The following is a 26,321-nucleotide window of genomic DNA, read 5'->3' on the forward strand; positions in this document are numbered from 1 at the left end:
GTGGAGTGAACCAACCACAACCAAGAAACGATTTGGTGACGAACCCTTCCTACCTGAGCTGAACCGTCTCCATCATGGAGCACTTTGACAAGGGAACATAAGGATTATTAGTTATGGTTGTTATGCTACCGTGACCAACTTCCGAATCTTCTGATCAACCAGCACAACACCTGATCACAAATCACAATTCCCCTCACGCACCATATGCATCCAATCCCCTTCTCTCCCCTATATAAACACGGGCACATTTCCAACAAACGCATCGCATCATCACTGCAAGTACAAGCAGCAGCAAACTCGTGTGATCGAGCAATATTTAGTGAGTTCGTTCAAAAAGCAATATTTGGTGAGATGGGTCTGAGGGCGTTGAGGCTGCTGGCCATGGCTATGGCCGTGGTGGCGCTGGCCTCGCCGGCACCGGTGTCCGGGCAGGTGGTCGCCGGGCCGCTGCAGTGCACGGCGTCGCTGATCTCCAGCTTCACCCCGTGCCTCAACTTCATCATCAACAGCACCGCGTCCCCGACGGCCGACTGCTGCCGCTCCCTGGGGGCGCTGATGAAGGCGAGCACCGGCTGCGCCTGCCTCATCCTCACCGGCAGCGTGCCGCTCGGCGTGCCCGTCAACCGGACCATGGCCGTCACGCTGCCCAGGGCATGCAACAACGCCTCCGTCCCGCTGCAGTGCCGAGGTAATTGATGATAATCCATCCGGTGATCAAGCGTTCATTGCAGTAATTAAATCTGTGAAGAGATGCTAATCAGCTGCTCAATCATCCGGTGATCTTTGCAGACGCGACGACGTCGGCTCAGTCCCCAGCTCCAGGTCCGGTCGCAGATGCGCCTGCTCCCTCCTTGGCTCCGCTTCGTAAGAACCTTTGCAGAAACTTGTGTAATTGGTGAGACATTTCATTCTTTTCAGTGGAAATTTTACTGATGGATGACATGGTTTCCATCAAACTGTGCAGCGCCCGTGACGCCGGCGCCGGTGGCAACGCCGGAGCCTGACACGCCGGCGCCGGCGGCCCCTGTAGTGGAGCCCACAGCCACGGCGCCGGTGAGCCAGGGGCAGACAAGGCCGACGGTTGTGCCCAGCGCTGCCTGGAGGGCGAGCGCCGACGTGTCCATGGGGCCTGCCATTGTATTGCTGCTTGCAGTAGCTGGAGCCGCCATGGTGTGAGATACTGAGATGTGATGATCCCCTGGATGTGGTTATTAGCTTAAGAATAAGCGTTGGATTTGTATTCATTGGTGGAGTGTTTTGGATTGTATTATTAATATTTCATTGTTAGCAATTTGGAGTTCAGTGCATGTAATTAGTCTATTCTTTCAGGTTGGTTGAGAATGGCAAGATTAATGTACTGTTATGGTGCAACGCATTTTCTCGTGCCGTCAAATTTATTTTTCTTTTTCAAGAAAGGGGAGATGGCTAATGAGTGGAGGTTTATTACATCATTATCTAGCACTCACTCTCACCAAATGTTGTTGTTAGGTCTTAAGACACACTAGTAGAAACCTGATATTCCATCCAATCCCTTTAATCCTGGTAAACATTGCACCTATGACTAAAGTGGCTTTAATCCCAGGTTAAAAATGTGCAACCGAAGGCCACCACGGGGGCGGGGGAAGAGAGCTTTAGTTCCGGTTGTAAATACCAACCGGGACTAAAGCCCCCCTAATCCCGGTTGTAATAGCTAGTGGGGCGAGGGGACATTTTGTCTTGGTTGAAAACACCAACCGAGACTAAAGACCCCCTAGTCCCGGGACTAAATCTTTAATGCCGGTTGGTAATTCCAATCGAGACTAAAGGGGGGGACTTTAGTCCTGGTTGGAAACACCAACCGGGACAAAACGCCTCCCACGCGCACATGCAGGCGCCTCCCACCCTTCCTTATCTTCTTCCTCCACCACCGAAGCCCCTCCTCTCCTCCTCTCTAGCTGTTGCTGCTCCCCTTTCTCCTCTGCTTGCTCCTCACTGGCAGTGAGGAACGGCAGCGGGGCGAGGGCAGGGCGAGCGGTGGCTTAGGCGGGCGGGCGATGGCGGGAGGGCGTGGGTAGAGCGACGACGGGCGGCCGGCAGGCGCAGGTGGGCGAGGGGCGGTCGGGGTGGGCGGAGGCATGCGGCGGGGTAGAGGTGGGCGAGGGCGGGCAGTCGAGTGGTGGCCGGTGCGGGCGCGGGTAGCCAGGCGGCACGGGTGGGTGGCTGCCGGCTAGCAAGCGGCATGGGTGTGGGTGGATTTTTGTATTTTTTTAAACTTTTTAGTCTCGGTTGGTAACAAGGAGGTCTTTACACCAACTGGGACTAAAGGGGGTTTTTAGTCCCGGACCTTTCATCTCGAAAATTTTATCCTGTATGGATCTTCGGGATCTTCGACCCCTACCAACCGGGACTAATGCCGAGTTTTCTACCTGTGAGAAATTGCTGATACGTTTTAGATAATGTTGAAGTACTTCTCAAAGTTGTCCCCGTATGTTTTTTCTAAATTCTTTTGAACTTGGTTTTCATAGTTGTTTCATACACTGTTCAACTGTGTTTAAAAACCGTGGCTACGTGTCGCTGTTTATACTTGGAAACTTATCAAGGGTGTTGCCCGAGGTAGTGTTTCGGTTAGTAGGGCTCGTTGAGATCAGGAACTCGAAGGTAAACACAGACACACAATTTAGACAGGTTCGGGCCGCTAGATTGCATAATACCCTACATGACGAGGACATCACCTGCTCGGATACAACCACATTGATAACTTTTGACTCAAAGGTGAAATAATTCTTTATCATGATTGTATTTGATACATTCGATGAATTTATGCTGTACCATAATGTGTGTTCATTGTCATTTTCAGAAATATATAGGTGGATCAAAAATAGTGTTAAACACACATGTAAGGCATAGAGGAGCAAAGAAATTGATTAGGGCCAAGTCCAAGTATTCTCAACGTCCTCCACAAGGCCACCACGTCACTTTTAGCCCATGGAAAGAAAGATATCCAATCCAACACGTATTGGGGCTGGATTCGGACTGCAGCACTGTGCCAACTTGAGATGGCCGCCACGACTTCATCTGGACTCCGTTTTCAATATTCAAGACTTCATGGAATCCTTATGAAGCCTATTTTCATATGGATTTGGATTCATATCCATATCTATTCTGAGGATGCCGCAATGATCAAATTACTACTAAGAGGTTTTTCTATCCAAGGTACCGTGTCGTCTTATTTTGGCCCAGTGGCCTGTGTATCAAGTTGGGTCCATTAGGGACGCGTCTTAGAGTTGGAGCATGACCCCAACATTCTTGTAGTCGTCCTCCCACATTCCTATACCCCCTAACCGCCACCAGGAACACTCAGGTTTTGTTTAGATTAAGTTTAGCTTTTGCTACTTGCTTGTAAGTGCGCGTGCTGGATCAGCCGCCCGTCTTCTTGTCTTCCTAACTCCACCATAATTGAGTTTGAATTTGAAACCTTCATCTACATCTAGTAATTCAGTACTTGTTATACTTGTTCTTGCTAGTTTTTCGTTTGCTTGTAGAATGAGTGCCCTAGTGGTCGGGCGACGCGCTCTACAAGATCGCGGCAGCTATTGGAGGTGGTGTATCGGTTGCTAAGGCGCAGCATCCTTGGAAGCCAGTAGTTAGCCCGTGAACATTGTCTCCATTCCCTGATCGAGTTATCCCCATCTTCTCTCATCAAAATATCGGAATTCAACTCAACATGTTCGTATCATTACATCCTGTGTGTTGGTTGGATTGAATTACTTTGGAGGGGTCCCTGCCTCGCCTTATATTGCTGGGGATAGGGTTACAGGTCGGTTGGTTATAAGAATACTAGTCGAATACGACTAGAGGAGTTCTACACTTATTACAACGAGTACTTTCATAATCCTCGACTAGTTCCTGTCTTTCCATGTAGACTACGCCGTCCTGCGCCTGGACTACCTTTTATGCGTGGTAAATGGAGCCTATCATAATGAATTATCTCTGATATTAGTAATAATATCATTTTGTTTCTTATTAAGATAAAGAATGTGAAGTATGAAGCATTCCTACTTTCTAAAGGGAGTTAATTCTATTACATGAGTATGTTAAATGATTGCGAAATTATTTGGTGTTTTATGTACGCTCCCAATGTAGTTATCTTCATAAGAAGTTATATATTATGCTTATGTTTTCTAGTAGTATGCTAGATAAATCTATTTATAACTATGTAGTTATTATTTTATTATATGAAGAGAAGTGTCAAAATGGAGCCTAAAATCTAAACACGATAATTCTATCTGTTAGGTTTTTTATTATAACCTAACATAATGAAGAAGCCTAAATAGTATTTTATGAGGATTATATTCTACATGCATTATATATATTGGAACAAAAATTATGGACAACTAGGTTTTTTATGTAATATAGACAATTGGGTTGTCATTTACAATTTGATCGCATGGTGCTATTTTGTCATTCTTATGGATTCAACTTTAGTGCATATAGACTAAGATTTAAAAAATGAGATTTCTTTTGATTGGAGAAAAACGGATCTAGAATATAGATGCAAAATCTGGATGTGAAATCTTTACAAACTTTCCACGGTTACCGTTGTGGTTAACCATTGCCACTTGCCAAACCCAAGCACAGCATCTTTGTGGTCTTTTTTATTTGAACATAATACAGACACATAGACTTACATACACATATGCATACTCGCTCCCATGATTAACATGCATGCACAACATAGTCCAATGAAAGTTTTCGACGGCATATTTTGCATTTTGGTAGTCACTTGGAGTCCATCCAATAATCAGAAAAGTATATTGTTTTCTATTGTGTGCAAGGAACTAAAACTATAATCATATGAACTTTTTTCATATTTTGATTGAATTTTTTTTAAAAAAAATTATATGCTATATAAGAACTTTACTAGTAATCGTAGTCGAGATAATGCGCTGATGGCAGTAGTAATGTCAAAACAAGCTCTTTTGCAACACAAGAGGAGAAGGAAATATGTTGGTACACATAGCACAGTTACTCCAAGCCATGCCGCACAAGGCGCTCAAACTCAATGTGAGAACAAACGAAAGTTAATTAGTTCCCTGGTACACGGACGGAATCACGGAAGACATCACATCATATCATTCGGTGACGAACCCTGCCTACCCGGCCGCGCTAAACCATCCCAAAGATGTCATGCGCGACACTTTGACACTGACCACAACAGAGTAGAGGTTGTTAGCTGTGGCAGTTGCGCTATCATAACCGATTCCCTATCTACCAACACGACATCTCACAACAAAATCCGTCAGGGCGGTGAGTCAGTTCAGCTAGAGGATCATCGATGGGGCCGCTGAACCTGATGATCATCAGGCTGCTCGCGGTGGTGACGACGGCGCTGCTGGCCGCGCCGGCGTCAGGGCAGGGTCAGGGCGGGGCGGCGTCGTGCACGGCGTCGCTGATCACCAGCTTCACCCCGTGCCTCAACTTCCTCACCAACGGCGGCGGCGGCGGCGGCGGCTCGGCGCCGACGCAGGACTGCTGCCGGTCCCTGGCGGAGCTGATGAGCGCGAGCACCGGCTGCGCGTGCCTCATCCTCACCGGCAACGTGCCGCTCGGTGTGCCCGGCGTCAACCGTACGCTCGCCGTCGCGCTGCCCAAGGCATGCAACTCCGCCGCCGTCCCGCTGCAGTGCAGAGGTACGTGCGCGCGTGCGTTCCGGTGACTGATCGCTAGATGTGATGGTTGCAAATTTGCAATGCCCGACGGCTTGATAATGCAATGCACTCGATCTTAATGCAGACACGTCGGCTCAGATCCCAGCTCCCGGCACCGGCGCCGACGTTCCGTCCTCCGCGACGCCGGCAACACCGGAGGTGGAGCCGACCGCGACGGCGCCGGTTAGCCAGGAGCAGACGAGGCCGGTGGTGCTGCCGAGCTCCGGCCGGAGAGCGAGCGTTGACGCCCCCGCGACGACGGCGGCGTTCGTGCTGCTGCTCGCCGTTGGAGCTGCACTCGTGTGATCGGCAGACCTTGCTCTGGTCTGCTGAACATGAACAGGCAGAAGCAACGGAGTTGTGTATAGTTGCAGAGTTCTTTATACCTGAGCTTGTATAGTTGCAGAATGGTGCAGGCTGCAGGCATTCGGGTTAATTAGTACTCTATCTTAAATTACCGTTCGTTTTGACTTATCTAGCTACGTAGCTTTTGTTATGCACTTAAATATATATTATATTTAGATACATGGTAAAACGTTATGCATCTAGAAAAATTAAAATGAATAGTGATTTGGGACGAAGGGATGTTTGTTTGTGAGTGATTTAATTTGAGGGCGTTGCATTGGCTGTACGATCTGATTATGAATTTAGTGCATTCTTTCAGGATTCCTGAGCATGAGTTGAATGATGTTGATGTTTTGCAGTTAAAGTGAAACTGTTTCAGCTGACGATGAAAAGTGTGAATAATCTTTTTTTTAAAATTCTAGCTTTAGAAGAATGCAACAAGATAATGCTTGTGGCGTGGCTGTTTCAATTGGTTGCTGCAACGATTTCTCCGATCGAAGAAACTAAAGCCTTTCTTTTCTCATTTGATTTGCTCACTACGCAATAGAAAGCTGATGCATGTGCGGACAAAACTTTGCTGACCGATTTGATCTAATGCTAATCTCTGCTGAATGGTGATTTGTATCGGATTTGGTCAGTGGACTCGGGAGATGCTTCGTTGGCTCCGGTAGTAGCGGGCTGAGCAGAGCAGGATCATTGTCTACAGAAATTCAATCAGCCAGCTGGGCAAATCCGACAGCACTGTAGCACACAAGCTGGTCAACGCACAGCCCTCCTGATGTGGCTCTGGCTCCACCTCCGTGTTGCCATCTTTCACCACCTTGTGACCTCTAACACTGTTACAATTTCTTTTCCTTGTAAATTTGAAAAATATGCTTGGAAAAACCCTGCTATTGAAATATATATGCTACAGGAGTTTGTTGAAACTTAACTACAGTTTACGGGTCATGATGAAATGCTCTGACAGTTTTCTCTTCCATTTTCATGTGATTTGTGATGGTCTGTTTGGAACGGAGGAATCCAAAATAGAGGAATGGAAAAAAAAACGTAGGAAAGAAATAGGAATATGGTGTTAAAACATAGGATTGGAAAAGCATAGAAAAAATGGATGGAGTGGTGTTTGGAACGTAGGAATGAAATCACAGGATACTTCTTTTTTTTTATAGTCCCACCGTGGGGAAAATCTCAACTAGCTGATCAATATTGTTGCTCTCGGTTAGTCGCCATAGCCACTGACACCTTGATCAACAAAATGAAGGTGCCCATCACTAGTATAACATGTGAATAAACAAAACAGATCAACAACAAAAAATAAAACAGCTCAACTCCTCTCGTCCTCGTCTCCATCCTTCCGTCGTTCTTATCCACTGCCTCTCTTCTTGTTGTTCCCGTAGATACTGATGCCGAGATCTAGTTGTTCCCGTAGATACTGATGCCGAGATCTAGGTAGCAGCAGGCAAAGGATGGAGCAGGCGCTACAACTCGGTTGGATTGCCATGGGAGCTGCGACAGAGATGGCTGCCAGGTTTTTCATTAGGTGTGATTAGCTCGCTCTTTTCTCTCTTCTCGTATGCGTTGCCTCGGACAAGCGTGAAGGAAAAGAAAACAAGAGGACGGAGTGGATTCTTTTTTTCCTATGAAACAAGCATCTGGCTACAGGATTCCAGAGGAAAGGAATTGGCAGCTCCTTTGTTCCAAACACTCATTTTCATTTCCTTTCCTCCGTTTCGTGATTCCTGCAGTTTTCCTTTGAAATTCCTTTGAATATGTTCTACAGCTTGATAATTTTACGAGATCCAAATATGCAAATTTTTTTGTCGAAAGTTACAGAAATGGTTACAGCTTTAAAATGAATTTATAAACAATTTTGTGGCTCATATTATTCTTGAAATTTTATTGCATGTTTCACAGAGATCGACTGAAGTTGTAGTCTTGTAGAGAATACATTCATATAAGATGTTTGGGCTTGGAAAATAAAGTTGAAGATTTATAAAACGGGCTTGCTAGCGCCCAGACGTCCGGCGGGAGCAACTCCCGTCGGACGCATGTATCACCATCCGTTTTAAATCTGACGGCTACAGTAGTACCATAATAAATACCACTAATTATCCGACATTCCGTTGCAACATCAAAACAAAATAGCTGCAACATCGAAAATCTATGGTTGCAACATGAAAAAGATGCGAAAAAAATAGCTCAATATAAACATAATATTTGTGAGGAAAAATTCCCACTGCAACATTGAACACATGTTTCATGCAACATTTCCAAAAAATCACCATATGTTGAGTTGGGGTTGAGCTCGTACGGGAAGAAATATTGCAACATGAAAAATTGACAGATGAAACAACAAAAGCCAACTATTGCAACATCGAAACATCTCAGAAAATCAATCGTGCAACATCAGACGATACGTTCATCCGCAACACCCATGCGCATCTACAGCACTTGCAACATCCAAGAATCCCTACTGCAACATCGTGAGATACCTATTGCAACATGGCCGCCGCCCGATCCTTCCCCGCTCGGATCTCGCCGGGGTCGGGGAGAGGGCCACCGAATCCGGGGGCGTTGGGCGCTCCCGGTTGGTTGACGATGCCGGAGTGGGGGGAGGGGCGCCGCCAGGGTGGGGGACGAGGTTCCCGGAGTGGAGGAGCGTGCCGCCGCCAGGGTGGACGAGGAGAACGTCGTGGTGGGGGAGCGCGTCGCCGTCGGGGTGGGGGATGAGGCCACCAAGGTGCGGGACGAGCCTGCTGGGGTTGGGGAGCGTGCCACCGCCGTCCGCCGGGATGGATGAGGAATACGTCGGGATGGAAGGTTGAAGAAGAAAAGGGATGGGGAAGAAAAAACAGTAGAAACGGATAAGGAACGGAGCGGTGGGGGGCGTCCAACCGGCCGGACGCCCTGACCATAGCATTTCCGTTTATAAAATCGAAAATCTACACAAACTTTCTGAAATCTCATGTTCCTTTGCAAAGCTGCCGAATCCGGCAAACTCGTCTTTGCCATTATAAAAGCATTCCGATTTGCTCGAGTTGACTCTGTTGAGTTGTTCATGTGAAACTTACAAAACAAACAGCTAGTTTTGGCGGGGATTCTTTCGATTCGAATGTTATATGAAACAATTACCTCTGTTTCCCTAAGACTGTGTTTGAACCGAGATCAGAGTTATAAGATATCATTCTTTTATCGCCACATGTTGCTAATTAAACAAATCTTAATTCATGTGCCGATCTAGGCTCAAAGGGCGATCAGACGAATTTCAAGTGGAGGGGTCACGATCGTTTTGTCGTAACCCGATTAAGTATTAGCACTCGTTGATCATGCGTTATTTTGCATTCTAATCCCGACACAGCAGCTTCGATGAGCTCCTTTGCATTATCAATCAATGTCGAATTGCAATGCATTTCGTAGCCAGTTTCCCTCTGCAGAAACTACCCAGCATTAGTTCTAGCTCTCAAAGAAGCAGCCATGGCAGAGGAAATCAAAGAAGCTTCGTCTCCTCTCCACGTCGTGGTATTCCCATGGCTGGCGTTCGGCCACATGATCCCGTTCCTGGAGCTCTCCAAGCGGCTGGCGCGGCGCGGCCACGCCGTCACCTTCGTGTCCACGCCGAGGAACGCCGCCAGGCTGCGCGCCGTCCCGCTGGAGCTCTCCGCGCGCGTCCGCGTCGTCACGCTGGACCTCCCGGCGGTCGAGGGGCTACCGGCCGGCGCCGAGTCCACCGCCGACGTCCCGCCGGAGAAGGTCGACCTCCTCAAGGCCGCGTTCGACGGCCTCGCCGCGCCATTTGCGGCCCTTGTCGAGGAGCGCTGTGCTGCCGGCGGCGATGGCGACGCCGACGGGTTCGTGAGGAAGCCTGACTGGATCATTCTCGACTTCGCCCACATCTGGGCCTGGCCGATCGCCGAGGAGCACAAGGTAGGTGACACAGCTTGAGATTGTAACAGCAACTTGTTTCTAATCTTGTTTAAACTTTGTCATAATTTTTGTCAACTTTGATTTCTTGTCCGCTGCAAGATCGCGTGCGCCATGTTCCTCATCTTTCCGGCGGCCCACTTGGCCTACGCCGGGCCGAAGCACGAGAACGAGGCGCACCCGCGGAGGACGACAGAGGACTACATGGCGCAACCGCCATGGATCCCCTTCCCCTCCACGATCTCCTACCGCCGCCACGAGGCGGCGACCCGAGCCCCCGCGTGTCGGCCAAACGCCTCCGGCGTGGCCGACATCGACCGCCTCTGGCAGCTGCACCACCCGTCCTGCCGCCTCATCGTCTCCCGAAGCTGCCCCGAGGCCGAGCCCCGGCTGTTCCCGCTCCTGGCGGAGCTATTCGCCAAGCCCGTCGTCCCCGCCGGCCTCCTCCTGCCCGGCGACGCCGCGGACGACAACGACGGCGGCGGCGACCGTTCCTTCCTGGAGGCCGAGCGGTGGTTGGACGGTCAGCCCCGGAGGTCGGTCGTCTACGTGGCGTTGGGGAGCGAGGCGTCCGTGACGGCGGACAACGTCCGCGAGCTCGGGCGCGGGCTGGAACTCTCCAGCGTGCCCTTCATCTGGGCGTTCCGCTCGCCGAGCGGCGGCGCGCCGGAGGTGCTGCTCCCCGACGGGTTCGAGCGGCGCGTGGCGGGGCGTGGAGTGGTGCTCGCCGGGTGGGTGCCGCAGGTGCGCGTGCTCGCGCACGCCGCCGTGGGCGCGTTCCTGACGCACTGCGGCTGGGGCTCCGTCACGGAGAGCCTCTTCCGGTTCGGGCACCCGCGGTGATGCTGCCGTTCGTGGGTGACCAGGGCCTCAACGCGCGCGCCATGGCGGCGCGCAGCGTCGGCGTCGAGGTGCCGAGGGACGACGACGACGGGTCGTTCCGCGGGGCCGACGTCGCCGCGGCGGTGCGGCGCGTGATGGCGGGGGAGGAAGGCGAGGAGTTCGCGCGCCGTGCCAAGGAGTTGCAAGAGGTTGTTGGAGACAGGGTGAGGCAGGAGGAGTATGTCGATGAGCTCGTGGAGTACTTGCAGCGCTACAAGTGAGAATGTTTGGTTAATGCAGACTCAACTATGGCATCTAGTTGTCTCGAAAAGAAAAGCTCAGTATCTAGTTTAGGTATGTATGCCCTGTGATGTGCTGAACATCTGTCACTTGTCCGACACAGATCTCTCTCAAATGAAGTAATAAGGGACTTCTTCGTTTCGAGTAATAAGTTGATGGTATGCCTTGAATCACATAAACCTCAAGCTCGATCATTGCCACGCGGCCCTATCCTTGAGACCGACACGATGGGTTGGTGCAAGATGGAGCTAAGCAGAATCTGTGGCATGCATGGAGTTGAGCAGGAAGTCTGTAAAATGGGGGGTTACCCATAATGAAAATAGATGAATTCCATTGTTTTGATACCACCATATGTATGGGAATCATGAAGAACACTCCTGTAAAAAAATGAACGAGCCCCCGCGTCGTCCGCTCAGGGTGACTCGGGCGGCCACCCCATCCGTCGCCGCCAGCCCTCGTTCCGCTCCTTCCCTGCCTCTGTCGCCACCAGAGCTGCCCTGTCCAAAGCCGGGCAAACAGCAAGGAAGGCGGTGGCGGGGTCACATTGCTTCTTCCTCTCGCCTAGGCCCCTTCTTCCTCCCCCTCCTAGTTTTTTGCCCGGCAGCGGCGCCATGGCTGATGGCCAGATCCTCCCCAGGGAAGGCCGGATCCGCGTGTTTGTACGCCGGATCTGTGCTCTGCTGGGCCTGACGGTGGCATGCTCGCCGCACGCGGGCGCGGGGCTGCTTCTCTTGACGTGGCCCGGGGACGGCGGCGGCCGCGGTTGACATGGCCGGCTTCGCGGTGGCACCTCGCGTACGCCGGTTAGCGCGGCCCGACAGTGGCGGCGGCGTCCACGACTGGCGCGGTCGGGTAGCGGCGCGCGGTGTTTGTGGCTGGCTGGGCCTGGCCCCACGACAACAGCGACGTGTGGCCGGTGGCAGGAGCAACCGCGGCTAACACGGACAGCTTGCGGATGGCCTGGTGTGAGCGGCGCAGAAGGGGCGCCGGTGTGGAGGACAGCGGCGCGAAGATGGCGCCGGCATAGAGGACAACGGCGCGAAGATTGTGTCAGCACGGAGGAGGCCTTGCGTGCAGGTTGCGTGCGGGGCAGCGCAAGGCACGGCGCGGAGGTGGTGCTATCGTGGAGGACAGTGGCATGGAGGTGGCGCCATTGCAGAGAGGCACTGCGCGCAGGCTACGTGTGGGGTGGATGATTGCCAGCGAGCAAGCGGAGGTGGAGGTACGGCGGCATGGTGCGAGGAGGCGCGGCGGCACCGCTGCCATGAATAGGGTGTCGTGACTGTGGCCGGGAGTGCCAAGCCGTGAGAGTGCAGGGGTTGGGATGCTCAGGGCGAAAGCTCTCACCGACGTTCTTACTGGTGGAGATGACGGCGACGTCCTAGGACGTCGTTCTCCCCGTTGGGGGCATCATGTCTGATCTACAACATGTTGCACGGGGATCCTCTGGGTGAAAACCCTATCCAGATTCTGGACGAGCGACGGTGGCGCCATTGGTGTCGTGCCCTTCTTGGAGGCGTCGTCTCTAGAGACCCATCTCGGTCTGTGGCTCTGTTGGTCCATTAGTTATGAACGGTCGCAGCCGGTGGCGACAATTCCGTCGCGTGGCGAGCTGGATGGGTGTTGCCGAGGCCACGTGGAGGTGATCGCAGTTATGGTGGCGGCTAGGGGTTGTCACGTGGTAGTCGGTCTTGGCCGCTTGCAGCGGACCGCGACGGCTAGCGTTGCTTGGCAACGGTCAATGCGGCGTGGGACTGCGTTGAGGACGACGCTTGCGGCAACGGCATCATGGGACAACTAGGCTTGCAGTGGACCGCGGCGGGTTGCTCAACTTGGCTGGGCTACCCGGTGCGGTACATCGTCGAAAGACAGCGCAAGTGACTTCCCTGGATTGCTGACATGGTGGCGGAGGCTTTTGCGTGGGTGAAGCAACAAAGCGAAGTCGTCCTATGGCGATGGCTTGGCTGATCGGCGGAGATCTTGTAGAGCGGGGCAATATTACCCTCCACTATGATAGCGATAAAAGAAACGAATTCGTGATATGGAGTACTATGACGGGCGTGGCGAGGCCCCCGCGTGTGGTGTTTCTTTGAGGCGACGAGAGTGAGGTGGAGTCCAACAGCGGATGTGGCGAGGCCCCCGCGCGTTGTGTTATCGCGGTGGTGACTGCGAGGCAGCCTGCGAGAGGTCTGGATTCGGTGGTATCACTATGTCTGGTGAAGTGTGGTGTTGCAGCGGCACTACAGCGGAGGGTCCCGCATAGCGGCGGCCTTTTCGGTGCGGTGCAGTATGTCTCTATTGGTTCCCTGTCGACCGTGGATCATGACCGTGAATGTTGGTGAGTGCCGCCGTGATGAGTGGAGTGGTGAGGCCGCGTTGATGTCCCAATCCAACCGGTCGAGTGTGGCAGTCTTGAGTTGAGTGGCTACGTTGATGTCCCAATCCAACCGAGCGAGTCAGTTTTGTTTTTCTTTTCTTTTCCTTTTCTTGTATCTTTCCGGTATATAATCCTTCTTTTTAATATAATCGGAAGCTCTCGTTTCAAAAAAATAAGATACCACCATGTATTAGCTTGGCAAGTAGAAGGGATGCATTGTCTTCGTAGCTGTTCATGTCAACAATGTTCAGATTTGAAATGCTTTTAGTGTATATATATGTGATGGGATTTGGGTACGACCTTTAGAGCATTTTAAATTGACTAATTTTTTTAGGTTTCTCAAATTTTTCAACAAATTAATTTATTTTCTTTATTTAGTTGCCTACAGAAACCATGTTCCAAATTTAAACTGGCATAAAATAACCTCACGTATGAGTGTTGCATTTTTGAATGTTTCTAAACCCTTAACCTTTTGACCTTCTTTCAGATTTAAAATCTATCCAAATTTCAATCAACTCAGAATTCTTCACAAAATCAAAACATATTGTTTAATCCTAAAACCTCTCTTAGGATAAATCCCTCTATCCCATCTAGCCCTGCCCACATCTATATTTGCTTCTCGATCTTTCTTATTTTCATTTTCTTTACTGTCTGATCCACTTCTCAAACGTGCATAGGCACACCGCTGCAGAAATAGAAGTCGATGTTGTTGCTTTGCCAAGGCCGAAGAAAAGCAACAACATGGTGATTGTTTAAGGTTGCGGCTAACATGAGGCCACTGGCGATGATAGGAGTTCAGTGTGGCAGTCTACAAGCATTTTCTAAAGCTTAGCGTTTTCCATTACGACATCCAACCTTCCATCAGCTGACATTGACCGTCGTCTTCACCATCATAGAAGAGGTGTGCAAGCTTGTTGGCAAATGAGGCCGCAGAGTCCTCCTGCAGCTACGACAATTCGATGGAGACGAGGCGTACCAACTTGGGTTATAAATGTATACTGGACTAAAAATTGCAGTATAGAACAAACTATATTTCAAATTTTGATACTAACTATATATAGTTTTGTATAAATTTTTTGCATTAATTTCAACTCCTCTTGACTCATTTCTATTTTCATTTGTACATATTGTTGTTTCATAGGGTACATAGCAGCATAAAGTAAACCATTAACCAATAAATAAAGAATTTTAATAAGGAGATGACATGTTCTCTTTGTGCGTATATGTTCAATGTTACAATTCAAATAAGAAATTTTAGGTCCATGATACAAAGATTAAGTATAAGATGCTCTGACCAACATCTCAAAATGACCAAGGGTTCTTTGTTTAATAGTTGTACATGTACATATAGAAAGATAGCAACCTCTTTTATGCATGAATATCTTTTCTCCAGAATATCCCCAAAGTTATCAAACCATAAATAATTATGTATGTGTCCTTTCCATAAATGCGTACTATAAAGAATTATTCATTGATTTGTTCTTTGGAAAAAATTAAATAGCAATAAGCATAAGTTATAAATACACCTAAGCCACATGTACCATTCTGTACATATCAAATCTTGCGTAGAAAACACCATGTGAGCATATTATTAGTTGTGATATCACCTTGATGTTCCAAGTCTACCAATATACTAGAAGGCCAGCGCACAATTAAAATAGATGTGTCATTTTCTGTTCCTAGAGGACCAAAGGTCATGTCAAGCCAAAACTTCTAGCCTTACCAAGATAGCAACCTCTTGGCTGGTTCTTCTTTGGTGGGGCAATATTAGAATTTTTTTTTTGAGGGCAGGGCGATATTAGAAGTTATGAGTGGTAAATGTAATCAAAATTCTTTTAAATAAGTATTTGCAACATCAAGTTCCCTTAGATGGTATTTGGTTGACACTAATAATAATTTCATTTTCTTTCTTACTAAGATAAAGAATTTGGAGGAAGAAGCATCAAAATCTTACTTTGTTGAATTCTAAATGATTGGGAAGCTATGTGGTGCTTTAGGATCTATTTGGCAGAGCTCCTAGAGTATTTTCTGGGCTGAATCCATGAGAAGCTCTGCCAAACAGTTTCCTGGATAGAAGTGATTCTCTTTTGGTTATGTGAGGGACTGGGAGCTGGAAAAACTAGTTCCTATTGATTCACTTCTCGCACAAAACCATTTCTCCATAAAATTAATCGTAGAGAATCTTTCACCTATAGAATCATTTCATTCCAAGAATTATTTCCACTAAGAATAAGGAGCAGGTGGAGCTATAAAAAAGACCCTATCAATTCATCTATGGTCTAGAAAAAGTTAGACAAAACATGAACATAGGACACGTGGATGGTTGCATTTGCTCACACTCAAAGCAAATACTGCTACTCAAAGGTCTCATCAGGTAACCGACCGCTTTATAGTAACTACTGCATAACAACTGAATGACGACGAGGAAGAAAAGGGGCATCGATCCGACCAGCAGAAAACAAGCAATGCGTGACACAAAACACCACCACACAGCAACCCCGCATCCATTTCGTATGCAGCTTCCCGAATCACCGGTTTTCTTTTTGTGTGAAGAGCTGGGCTGACAAAGAAAAGCCAAATCGCTAGCTATTTTAGCTTTGCAAACCCAAAATTCATGGCATATCAGCTTGTTTAACCGTAGTCGCTTAAAGTAGAGTGCTTTTTTCTCTCATATAAGTTGGAAAACAAAATACCCTAACAAAGATCCATCTAAAATAAATATAGTAAATAGCTAAAATTTAGAATAAAAATAATGACTTAGTAAATACAATCAAACAAAAAATACATCTAATATAAATTAAAATATAAATATTTAAATTGAAAATAAAAACTAAGGAAATTAGTAATCGGATTCTCATACTAAATAATGAGTCAAGGAAAATAAACAACAAATAAAATTTGTAATAAAAAATACCTTGTCATGATAACTAAATAACGAGTCCAAATAGGTGTATAAAGTACAAAGATTTAGGCCTTGTTTAGTTCCCAATTTGGGAGTGGCAAAATTGGCATTTTGCCATAAATGCGACACTGTAGCGTTTCGTTTGTATTTGTGAATTATTGTCTAAATATTGACTAATTAGGCTCAAAAGATTCGTCTCGCAAAGTACAACAAAACTGTGCAATTAGTTTTTGATTTCGTCTACATTTAGTACTCCATTCATGTACCGCAAGTTTGATGTGATGGGAAATCTTCTTTTTGCATAGTGCCAAAGTTAGGAGTTGGGGGTGAAGTAAACAAGGGCTTACTACTCAGGTGCGCCTGAGCATTCTTGGCCGAGCGGCCTAGCCCGTCCCGTGGTTCCACGCTTATTATGGTACTGGGCATGGTTAGCGAATACCAAGCCTAAAAAATTCGAGCTGCCCAAGCTTGTCCAGACAATTTATTTGATTTATTTTTTAACTAGAAAAGAATGGAAAGCTCGAGGCCAGCTTAGAAAATCGGCCCAACAACATGCATGGAACATTCGTGGGCATAAAATTTTTAATCCAAAATAAACCGTACTTTTTTTGAGCCGGCCCAAGCCCACCCCAGCTCAAAAAATGCTCAGGTCTACGTGGTAGACATAGGTAGACACGTGTCGTGAGGTTGGTTTAAACCAATTCATACATGGGATTAAAAAGTACCTAGATACGAAACATGAACTCAAACCGACCAATTATAACTACTGCATAACAACTTTTGACTGAATGACGACGAGGAAGAAAAGGAGCTTCCGGCCAGCAGAAAACAAGCAAGGCGTGACACACCACCGCAGCAACTCTGCATCCATTTCGTATGCTGGTGCCTGAATCACCGGTGCATGCTATGTTTATGTAAAAAAGAGAGAAAGAAAATCTCCCTTTCTTTTTGTGCGAAGGGGCTTTGGCTGGCTGATAAAGAGAAGCCAATCATTAGCTATTTTAGCTTTGGAAATCCAAAGTTCATGGCATATTAGTTTGTTTAACCGTGGTCAGTGGTCTCTTTTTTTTTTTCCGAAAGACGTCAGTGGTCTCTTAAAGTAGTGAATTTTATGATATGTGTATGGGAGTAGTTCACCTTTTTAATTTTTCTTTAAAAAAAGCACATAACAATTATTGTTCCAGAAAAAAAAAACCTGTAAAAGTTGAAAGCACTTGCTCTTCACGGAACTGATGTCTAGAAGTAACCCTGTCAACTTTAAACTCTAGGAAACTGGATTTGCCAATCGCACCAACCAATTCTACGCGCTAGCGACACTTGTGCATGCCGTTGCTAGTGCCTTCCAACACGGCTGTTGTGTTTGCAGAGAGATCAACGGCACCTGGTCTTGAGTCTGAATGCCTGATCAGTCTGAATTCAGAAACGATCCCTGAAACTTCAAACAGCAGAACAGCGGGAGACAAGACTGCATGGCCGAATACCATTCTGAATTCTGGAATTCTCAAGTGCCGGTGGCTGCTGCGTAACAACAACTCCTGTAAGAAAAGTATTTCCCATTGCAGAGTAGGAAAGTTCAGCTCACCTATACTTAACCACCCTGTCGTCCTCTTCCTTTCGCCACCTCCATTCACACCCCCCTCGACTCGAAACCACCTATAAAACCACTCACCATCCACAGGTCCTCTCAGATCGATCAGCAAGCAGAAACCACAGAGGCCAGTGTTCATCAGGCGTTACCAAGGCTAGAGGAAATCAAGCAAGAGGAAGAAATATAATGGCGGCGGCCACCCTCGCTGCGGCGGGGATGATGATGGTTGCGCTCCTCCTGGCCGGCGGCGCGTCGGCGCAGTCCCCGTCGAGCCAGTGCACGTCGGTGCTGGTGAGCCTGTCGCCGTGCCTGAACTACATCTCCGGGAACGAGTCGACGGCGCCGGCGTCGTGCTGCGCGCAGCTGGGCAAGGTGGTGCAGTCGGACCCTCAGTGCCTGTGCGTGGCGCTGAGCGCGGACCCGGCGTCGCTGGGGCTCAGCGTCAACCGCACCCGCGCGCTGGGCCTCCCCGACGCCTGCAAGGTCAAGACGCCCGACGTCAGCAACTGCAAGGGCGGTGGCGCCGCCGCCGGAGCTCCCACGACCTCGCCAGGGACGCCCGCGGGGCAGACGCCGGGCGCCGCCACGGGGTCCAAGACGACGCCGTCGACTGAGTCCGTGCCCGGCGCCGCCACCATGCAGAAGGGGTCCGCCGGCCTCGTCGCCACCCTCGTCGCCACGGCCGTCCTCGCCGCCGCCGCCGCGTGATCGCAATCGCATACGCCGGTTGTTCCATCCGTCTTGTTCGTGCGTAGGAGTCGCTACGGATTATTGCGTTGCTCCATTTTGCGATTTGTTGAGCTTATTCTTCCTCTTGATTCATCACAGCATTCCTTGTGAATAAAAATACGCATGCCTCGATTGTTGTTCTTGACGAATGATGAGCAGGATTATTTGAGAACAAAGAGTAAGGGCTCCAACCCCTCTTAAAATGATAAGGAGCTGGAGAGCCAATTTTTTTGGCTCCAATTTTTCATATAAAACAGCTCCGACTCCTCTAGTGCTTCAGGGATGAAGTCATTTTTAATCGAACTATTTGGTAGGACTTCAGCTGGAAGCGCAGGAGAAGCCGGAGATCGAACCCTCCCAAACTGGCCCTTTGTTAGCTGCAGCAACCAAATCTGGCTCCACTCATTACACACACGGCTAGCTCCATCAAGGATTCTGGTGCAGTTGATTGCTTTGGTTTTCCTACATGCTTGTTTTTTTCTGGAAAAGGAAACCTTCAGATCGGAGAAAGCAAGGGAAAAAAAAAAGAAAATCGATCTAGCGAGTTGTGAAAGCTCTTGGTGGATAGGAGGCTAGGAGTACTAGATGATTCTATCTGGAACGCGTCTTACAAATATGTAGAGATCGATGGTTAGATGGAGCAGTTGAACCAAACACAGCGACCGGCATGGAAAAGTGAGACGCGCAAAAGAAAAAGGCCCGGAGAAGAAGAAGCCGCCGGTGCCAGTGACGGTGAGTGGCATCCAGAAAAGTTTGACGGCGGCATTATATTCTGAGCTCCTGACTTGTGAGCGTGCATTGTGTCGCGTGAGAAGATTATTGGTCTCCTGCGAGGAAGAGATCGATCGAGTAGCAGATTTTGTCGAGAGATGAGGCCCGCGACGCGACAGAAAACTATTTGCCGCGCGCGCGGAGCGAGGTCTAATTTCGGTCCACGGCTCGCTGATTCATTTCGGCCCGTCATTCATTTCCCCCGCTCCGGCCCAATACGCAGCCTCCGTCCGGCCCAACTGACTTTTTTTTTTCCTGTTAGGACCGACCGTTTCGGCCTTTTAAACTCGGCAAAAACAGTGAGTTGAACTGCCACTAGACCGTTCAATGGTTTGTAAGTAATTACGAATTACGGACCTATATAAATAACTAAGCTTTTCCTTTTCCTATCTTCTCTTTTCGTTTTTCTTTACTTTTATTTGAATTATTTATTTTTTAAATTTTATTTTGTTTTTCTTTCCTATTCCACTTTATTTTATTACTTACATTTTTATTTCCTTTTCCTTTCGTGTTTTTCCTTTTTCATTTCTATTTAAATTATTTTCTTAAACCTTTTTCCATTTCTATTTTGTATTTTTTTATTTCCCTTTTTATTTTACTTTTATTTTATTCTTGCATCAAAACAATTTATTTGTAATGCGGACGTATCTGTTCTCCATATAAAATTATTTATGCATGTTTATAAACTTATTTGTTCTTAATGTTATAATATTTGTACGCTTTATATACTAAATTTTTTGATAGTAAAAATGATTTGTTCGTGTTGTTATAATATTTGTTCGCAATGTTAAATTATTTTATCGCTATATAAACTTAATTATTCATTTGTAATAATAACTGGTTTGCGTGTTGCTCTAGTTTTTAGACTAATTTATTCTAAATTATTTGTTTGGTTTTGTAGATTATAAATTGTTCGATGATGTGGATTTATTTGTTCACGATATTAAGTTTTTTTCACCCTATACAATCAAATGTTCATGATGTTCAATCTTTCTGTTCGCAATGTATCATTTTTTGTTCATCGTGTTTAATTTTTTGTTCGCAGAAAATAGTAATTTGTTCGTGGTGTTCAAATATTTATTCGCTTAGAACTTATTAATCCATATGTAAAAAAATATGTTTTAAAAAAATTATCCAAATATAGTCAAGTGGGGTTTTGTTTTGAAGATCTTATAGTAATAAATGTAATGATGCAACTAAAATTTAATTTAGATTTGGATGTTCGTTTTAGGAGTTATGACTTTTTTATTTTTAGATTTGCATATTGGTCATGCACGGTACATTTTCTTTACACTAATTATTACCTACATCGGTAAAGTGGGAAATTCCTTCATAACCACTAATTAATTAAGTGGTCACCTGTTCCTTCGGATGATAAGTGCGGATTTTGTCACTTTGGCGACGTATCGACGCATCCAGAGACGAGGGGATCGAAGAGCCGTAATGCTTTGTCCTGACCGGGGGCCGGAACGCTGTGGGCCGTGGGCCAAGCCTCTCAATGCCCCGACACGCGCGCGTCGTGCGTGTGTTGTTGCGGCCTGGATCGGAGCACGCCGCCCGCCGCCCGCCGCCCGACCGGCCGCTCGGCGTCGCGCGCCAGCGCGAGCAGAGTGCCAGACGACCAGCGCATGCATGGCGCGGCCTTGGTCCCGTGTCTCTCGCCGGAGTGACCCGGCCGTCGTCGCCGATGATCTCGCGCTCGCAGTCTTGTCGTGTGTCGCGCGTGGGCGTGCGTGCGGCAGCAGGCTTAGCAGCTAGCTGCAGCCAGCATGCATGCCCACACTCCTGCTAGCAGCCTAGCCTCTCCTCTTGTCGCGAGCCGCGCCGCTCCAGGAAGTGGGAACTAGCACGTCATCGCAGTCGCAGGAGTGGCCGGCGTGCATGCGGGTACGGCCGTGTCCGGGTCCCCAGCTGGTCTCGCATGCATGCAGATATGCGATGCATGCAAACGCGGGCAGTACGTTACGGACACCGGCCTTCTCTCTGTGTGCTTGCTGCCCAGGGATGGCACGGCTTGCATGCATGCGTGCGTGGAGATCAGATCACAAGCGTGCACGTAATAGGTACGCGTGTGCAACAGCGAAGCGTACGTACGTGTGTAATGTTAGCGTACAGTGGGAAGGAACGACCACTGGTAGTGCTACAGTATGAGCGGCAAGCCGGCAACGAACGGCCGGCGCCCGACGACGCACGGCATGATGCCGAGCAACAGCGATACGCATGCACGCACTGAGTGGAGAGAGGTACAAGGTACTGTATGTAGCCAGCAACATACGTACACAGTGTAGGAGGAGTACTTCATAAGTACGGATACCACTGCACGGTAGCAGCGAGTGAGAACTGCATACTGCTAGTTGGTTTCGGTCCTCTCGTGGTGACGCTGACGCATGCAGCAGTCACCACGACGACACGGCAACCTTGCATGTTGCGTTCTCGCCGTACTCTTCGTTCTTCACAGAAGAGCGCTGCTGCTGCCTGCGCACCCTGGATATACGCGTGCGTGCGTGCAAATGCATGCATGCGCGGGTACGCACGCTCTCTCTGTTGTGTTGCGCCCAGCACGTACAGCACGCAGTCCGGGATTCATGCATGCATGCATCGCGCTGCATGCGCAGGCCCCTGCATACGTGCTGCCTGTACGTTGTTGACGTCTTGTCGCGGACCGCAAGCTTGTCACGTCGCCAGTTACTACTACGGGGTGCGTGGATACTTGCTAACACCTCTCACATCGAATATTTAGATACTAATTATAAATATTAAATATAGTTTAATTATAAAATTAATTACACAGATGGAGTCTAATTCGCGAGACGAAACTATTAAGCTTAATTAGTTCATGATTTGACAATGTGGTGCTACAGTAACCATTTGCTAATGATGGATTAGTTAACCTTAATAGATTTATCTCGCGAATTAGACTTCATCTATGCAATTAGTTTTGTAGTTAGCTCATCTTTAGTTCTTCTAAGCAGGATCGATCCGATCAGAGGTAACCTAGTCGTTGCTTGCATTGATTGCACAAGCTCCTATGTCGTAGCTGCTGCCGCTGCCAGAGCCAGGCCTGCTGCTGGCTTCTCTGTAGGTACTGTGTATGTAGCTAGGGACACGTACAGAGCAGTGATAGATTGAATGCATGACGTACTGCAGATGCAGTACGCATCGATCGACGTTCGATAGTTGGAGAGCTAGTACGGATACATCATACATAGATAGATCACTATACGTACCGTGCATCGATCCACGTTCGACAGTTGGAGAGCATGGATACATCATACGTAGATATGGAGTAGTAGCTAGGTTACTATACTGTGCATGTGTAAGTCAATGCAACAAGCTCAACTTGTCGATCGACGCTGATTTTAACGTGCAGCGGCTATAACCTTTATTACCGCAGGCCGCCCGTAGGAGAAGTACCGTAGCACGTAGTGGGCATGGACTTGGAGTTGTCGCATCGGGGAGAGCTCGAAGCGGGCCATGCAGCTGGTGCAGCTGGCCGTCCATTCCGTCCCTGTCATATACCGGTCGCTAGCTCCAATCCATCAGTCCGACATCTATCGGGACGGCCCATCACTTCGCAAGTGGTGCTAGGCTGCTAGCTCCGGAGCTTCCGACACCGTCGCGCACCACGCCAAAATCTTTGTGCTGAAGAGGTCTACGCTGGTGGGTGCCCGCCAGCAACTTTGAGCTAGCAGAAATAGCTATTTGCGCTGGTAGGTGTCTACCCACCAGCGCAGATGGTTTTGTGCTGACGGACTTCTAAGTCACCGTCAGTACAAATGATTTTTATGCTGGTGGGTCTTATACCACCCACTAGCAAATATATTTTTAGGGAAAAATAAACAAAACAACAAACCGCTCCTCCGTTGGTCGTCGTGGCCCGCGCGTTCCCGTCGCCGCCTGCCGCTCGTTCCTACCGCCCGCCAGACCTGCGTCCACCCCTCCTGGAGATGAGAGAGAGACAAATGCGTGGAAAGAGAGGAGCGGGAGACAGAAGATAAGGGAGAGGTGGCTACTCGAGCGCGCCAATTTTTAGCTCCGCGCACAGTGCTCGCGAATTTTTGGCTCCACGCTCAGTGCTGGTGGGTGATGTATCTGTACTGACAGGTGACATTATCGCTCGCCAGCACAAGTCTATGTACATTTTATTTTAATTTTTAGCAATTAAATTAGTTTAAAAGTTATTAAATCTTCTACAATAGATATATATACATATATATAGTATTATACATGTAAAAATTATATTATAATACATATGATATTTGGTTTTTTAAGTTAGTTAACAAGTGTGACTTGAGTTATATGAAATATTGTTAGTGAAGTATACATTTGTGAATAATGTAGAGTCTAATTTTTTAAAACATATTGAAACTTTTATATGAAGGTTGTAGAGTAACAAAATGACTCCCTACTGATTTATATAATTTTCAAACCATATTTTCATATTATTAGAATTTTTTTCACCTAAAGTTGTATTAGAAGTGATAAATACATTAACAAACTTGTGAAATTTCACGTGCACTTCCATGATTTGAGCTAAAATGGAACATATTTCCTTATTGTTATTTTTATGCAACTTTTGAATCTTATATGTGAAAAAATTAGTTCAAATATCAATTAATTTCAATAAATATGGTTATAATTGTTTAAATCATAAAAAATTACAAATCACTTCTAAAAATTTTGAAACTCCTACACAATTGCATATATATATATATATTCTAATGTATGTTAAAAATATATTAGGATATGTATGATTAAGTTTTTTGTAGTTAGAAACTTTTGACCCTTCCATCAATATAAATTGAAATGCATTTGTGCTGACAGGTGACTTAAGCACCTTATGTCCCCTGGCAGCATAAATGGATGCCATTTGTACTGACGGGTGGCATACGTCCTAGCCACTGCGAGCCTGTTCGCTTCAGCTTATAAGCCAGCTGAAAAACTGAAACGACTGATTTGTTGTGAGAGGAAAATACTGTTTGATGGCTGATAAGCCGACTGAATAAGCTGAAGCGAACAGACCCTACACCTTTTAGCTAGCCTGTGGCATTCATGCCACCAGTATTAAAAAAATCAAGTTGCTAGCACATTCTGACGTAGTGGTGCAGAGAGCGAGTACGTAGCTTGGAGTTGACACCTGACACACCATGAAGCGAAACAGACCTCCGCATGGCATGGCATGCATGGTAAAACATGGCAGCTGGTCTCTCCGTCTCTTCTCCTCTGGCCTGCTGGCTGCTGCAACTGGCCGGGCAGCGGCGGACTGGCGTTCGTCGTGCAGGCGCAACTGGTGGCTGGCTGTGTTCCGCGCAGACCATGGCCCGTGCTTGCAGTGCATGCATGCATGCATCCATCATCCTCGTCGTCGTAGGGCGTGCGGAACTGCGGACTGCTAGCTGCAGGCACCTGCCACATGTCGCACGCGTCGGCGTGGCGTCACCAGCCACCTACGTTCCGCGTGCAAGCGTGTCAATAGCTAGTATCATCATTAAAATATATAAATAAATTTAGAATAACTGTGCATCAAGCGGGGATAGCTCAGTTGGGAGAGCGTCAGACTGAAGATCTGAAGGTCGCGTGTTCGATCCACGCTCACCGCAATGTCTTCTCCTTTTTTTTTTGTCAATATTTTTTCCCATTCAACGTTCAATCGGTTTCTCTTTTTCCCTCAGCCTAATACTTCCTCTAGTTTCACTTGACACCTCAAAGGAAGCACTCAAAGGATTGGCGTGTTCTGCCCCTCGTCTGCCTCCTGCAAGTACCTGCAAGACTACGGGTCCATTGCTCCGTGCCTGATGCCTTCCTGTTCATCTCCACATCTCGACCACCTCGCCCAATAAAGAAGGAACATGAGTTCAGTTCATCTTCAGAGCCCCTGAGCTGAGAGCTTCGACGACCTGCCGCTGCCCTGGTTGCAGCTGCAGGCTTTTCAGCGCTCGCCTGCCTTCCCGTGCTTCCTCTGCGTCCTTCAGAGTTCAGACCAAGCTTCGGTCACCCCTTCCTCTCCCTGAATCCACGGGCCCACTGTCCAGCAACCAGCAGGTCCCACAAGCATACCGCTTCTAGGCCATGTTTAGTTACTCCCAACTCCCAACTTTGACACTATGCAAAAAGAAGATTCCCCATCACATCAAACTTGCGGTACATGCATGGAGTACTAAATGTAGATGAAATTAAAAACTAATTGCACAGTTTTGTTGTACTTTGCGAGACGAATCTTTTGAGCCTAATTAGTCAATATTTAGACAATAATTCACAAATACAAACGAAACGCTACAGTGTGCTACAGTGCTGTAACAGTAATTTGGCACCTCCCAAATTCCCCAACTAAACAAGGCCCTACTCAAGTGCTTAACATGCCAAAGAGACGAGACAAAGTTCTCATCTTCACAATGGTGTGCCGGTGTCTGACAGCAACACCAACGCAAACTGGAGGTACTCTAAACAAACACAAGCTGGGTTGGAGGTTATGTACGGGCAAGAACAGAGCAAACAAAAGCCAAGCGCAGATGCTTTGCTTGTAGGAGCGCTTTGGGCTGGATTTGCTGTGTGTGACTGTCCATCTTTCGAAAGAAAAAAGGATGTGAGTGACTGTCCCATTCAACAACCAGCATGTCCCACAAGCATACCACTGTTACAGGAGTGCTAAAGAGACGTCGAGACAAGGCTGTCATCTTCACGATGGCGCCGGTGTCCGTCTGCAACACCAACGCAAGCGAACGGACATTGACCATATCGTATCGATCCATTACAAACGGGAATTAACAAGAACCCAAGGTACTTCTAAAACAAAGCAAGCTGTCAGAGATTATGCACGGACGGTTACACAACTACACAAGAAACAAAAGCCAAGCGTCAAGAAACTGTCTCTCAGCCAGTGCA

At 47.8% G+C, this 26,321-nt stretch overlaps 4 protein-coding genes and 1 non-coding gene across 5 annotated transcripts; all 5 read left to right on the top strand.

Annotated features, from left to right (window-relative positions):
• The first annotated feature begins 242 nt into the window (after window positions 1–242).
• LOC117845320 (non-specific lipid transfer protein GPI-anchored 16) lies at window positions 243–1,375 on the top strand. The gene is made up of 3 exons (XM_034726323.2): window positions 243–688; window positions 790–864; window positions 965–1,375. The coding sequence occupies exons 1-3, from the start codon at window positions 352–354 to the stop codon at window positions 1,174–1,176; spliced, it is 624 nt and encodes a 207-aa protein (XP_034582214.1). The 5' UTR covers window positions 243–351; the 3' UTR covers window positions 1,177–1,375.
• A 3,928-nt stretch (window positions 1,376–5,303) lies between these two features.
• Window positions 5,304–6,415, top strand: LOC117845910 (uncharacterized). The gene is made up of 2 exons (XM_034726985.2): window positions 5,304–5,669; window positions 5,773–6,415. The coding sequence occupies exons 1-2, from the start codon at window positions 5,315–5,317 to the stop codon at window positions 5,991–5,993; spliced, it is 576 nt and encodes a 191-aa protein (XP_034582876.1). The 5' UTR covers window positions 5,304–5,314; the 3' UTR covers window positions 5,994–6,415.
• A 2,652-nt stretch (window positions 6,416–9,067) lies between these two features.
• Window positions 9,068–11,414, top strand: LOC117843977 (UDP-glycosyltransferase 91C1-like). Its single transcript, XM_034724768.2, is given in 3 exon segments — window positions 9,068–9,953; window positions 10,053–10,785; window positions 10,788–11,414. Coding segments are annotated over 3 exon segments (1,449 nt in total). The 5' UTR covers window positions 9,068–9,503; the 3' UTR covers window positions 11,054–11,414.
• Window positions 11,415–17,977: 6,563 nt separating this feature from the next.
• LOC117843082 (non-specific lipid transfer protein GPI-anchored 5) lies at window positions 17,978–18,813 on the top strand. The gene has a single exon (XM_034723646.2). It carries the CDS (start codon window positions 18,126–18,128, stop codon window positions 18,645–18,647), a length of 522 nt encoding a protein of 173 aa, XP_034579537.1. The 5' UTR covers window positions 17,978–18,125; the 3' UTR covers window positions 18,648–18,813.
• Window positions 18,814–24,966: 6,153 nt separating this feature from the next.
• TRNAF-GAA (transfer RNA phenylalanine (anticodon GAA)) lies at window positions 24,967–25,039 on the top strand. Its single transcript has one exon. It is a non-coding gene; the product is annotated as a tRNA-Phe (tRNA).
• Window positions 25,040–26,321: the final 1,282 nt, after the last annotated feature.

The sequence above is a fragment of the Setaria viridis genome, chromosome 2, assembly GCF_005286985.2.
Source record: "Setaria viridis chromosome 2, Setaria_viridis_v4.0, whole genome shotgun sequence".
NCBI lineage: Eukaryota > Viridiplantae > Streptophyta > Magnoliopsida > Poales > Poaceae > Setaria > Setaria viridis.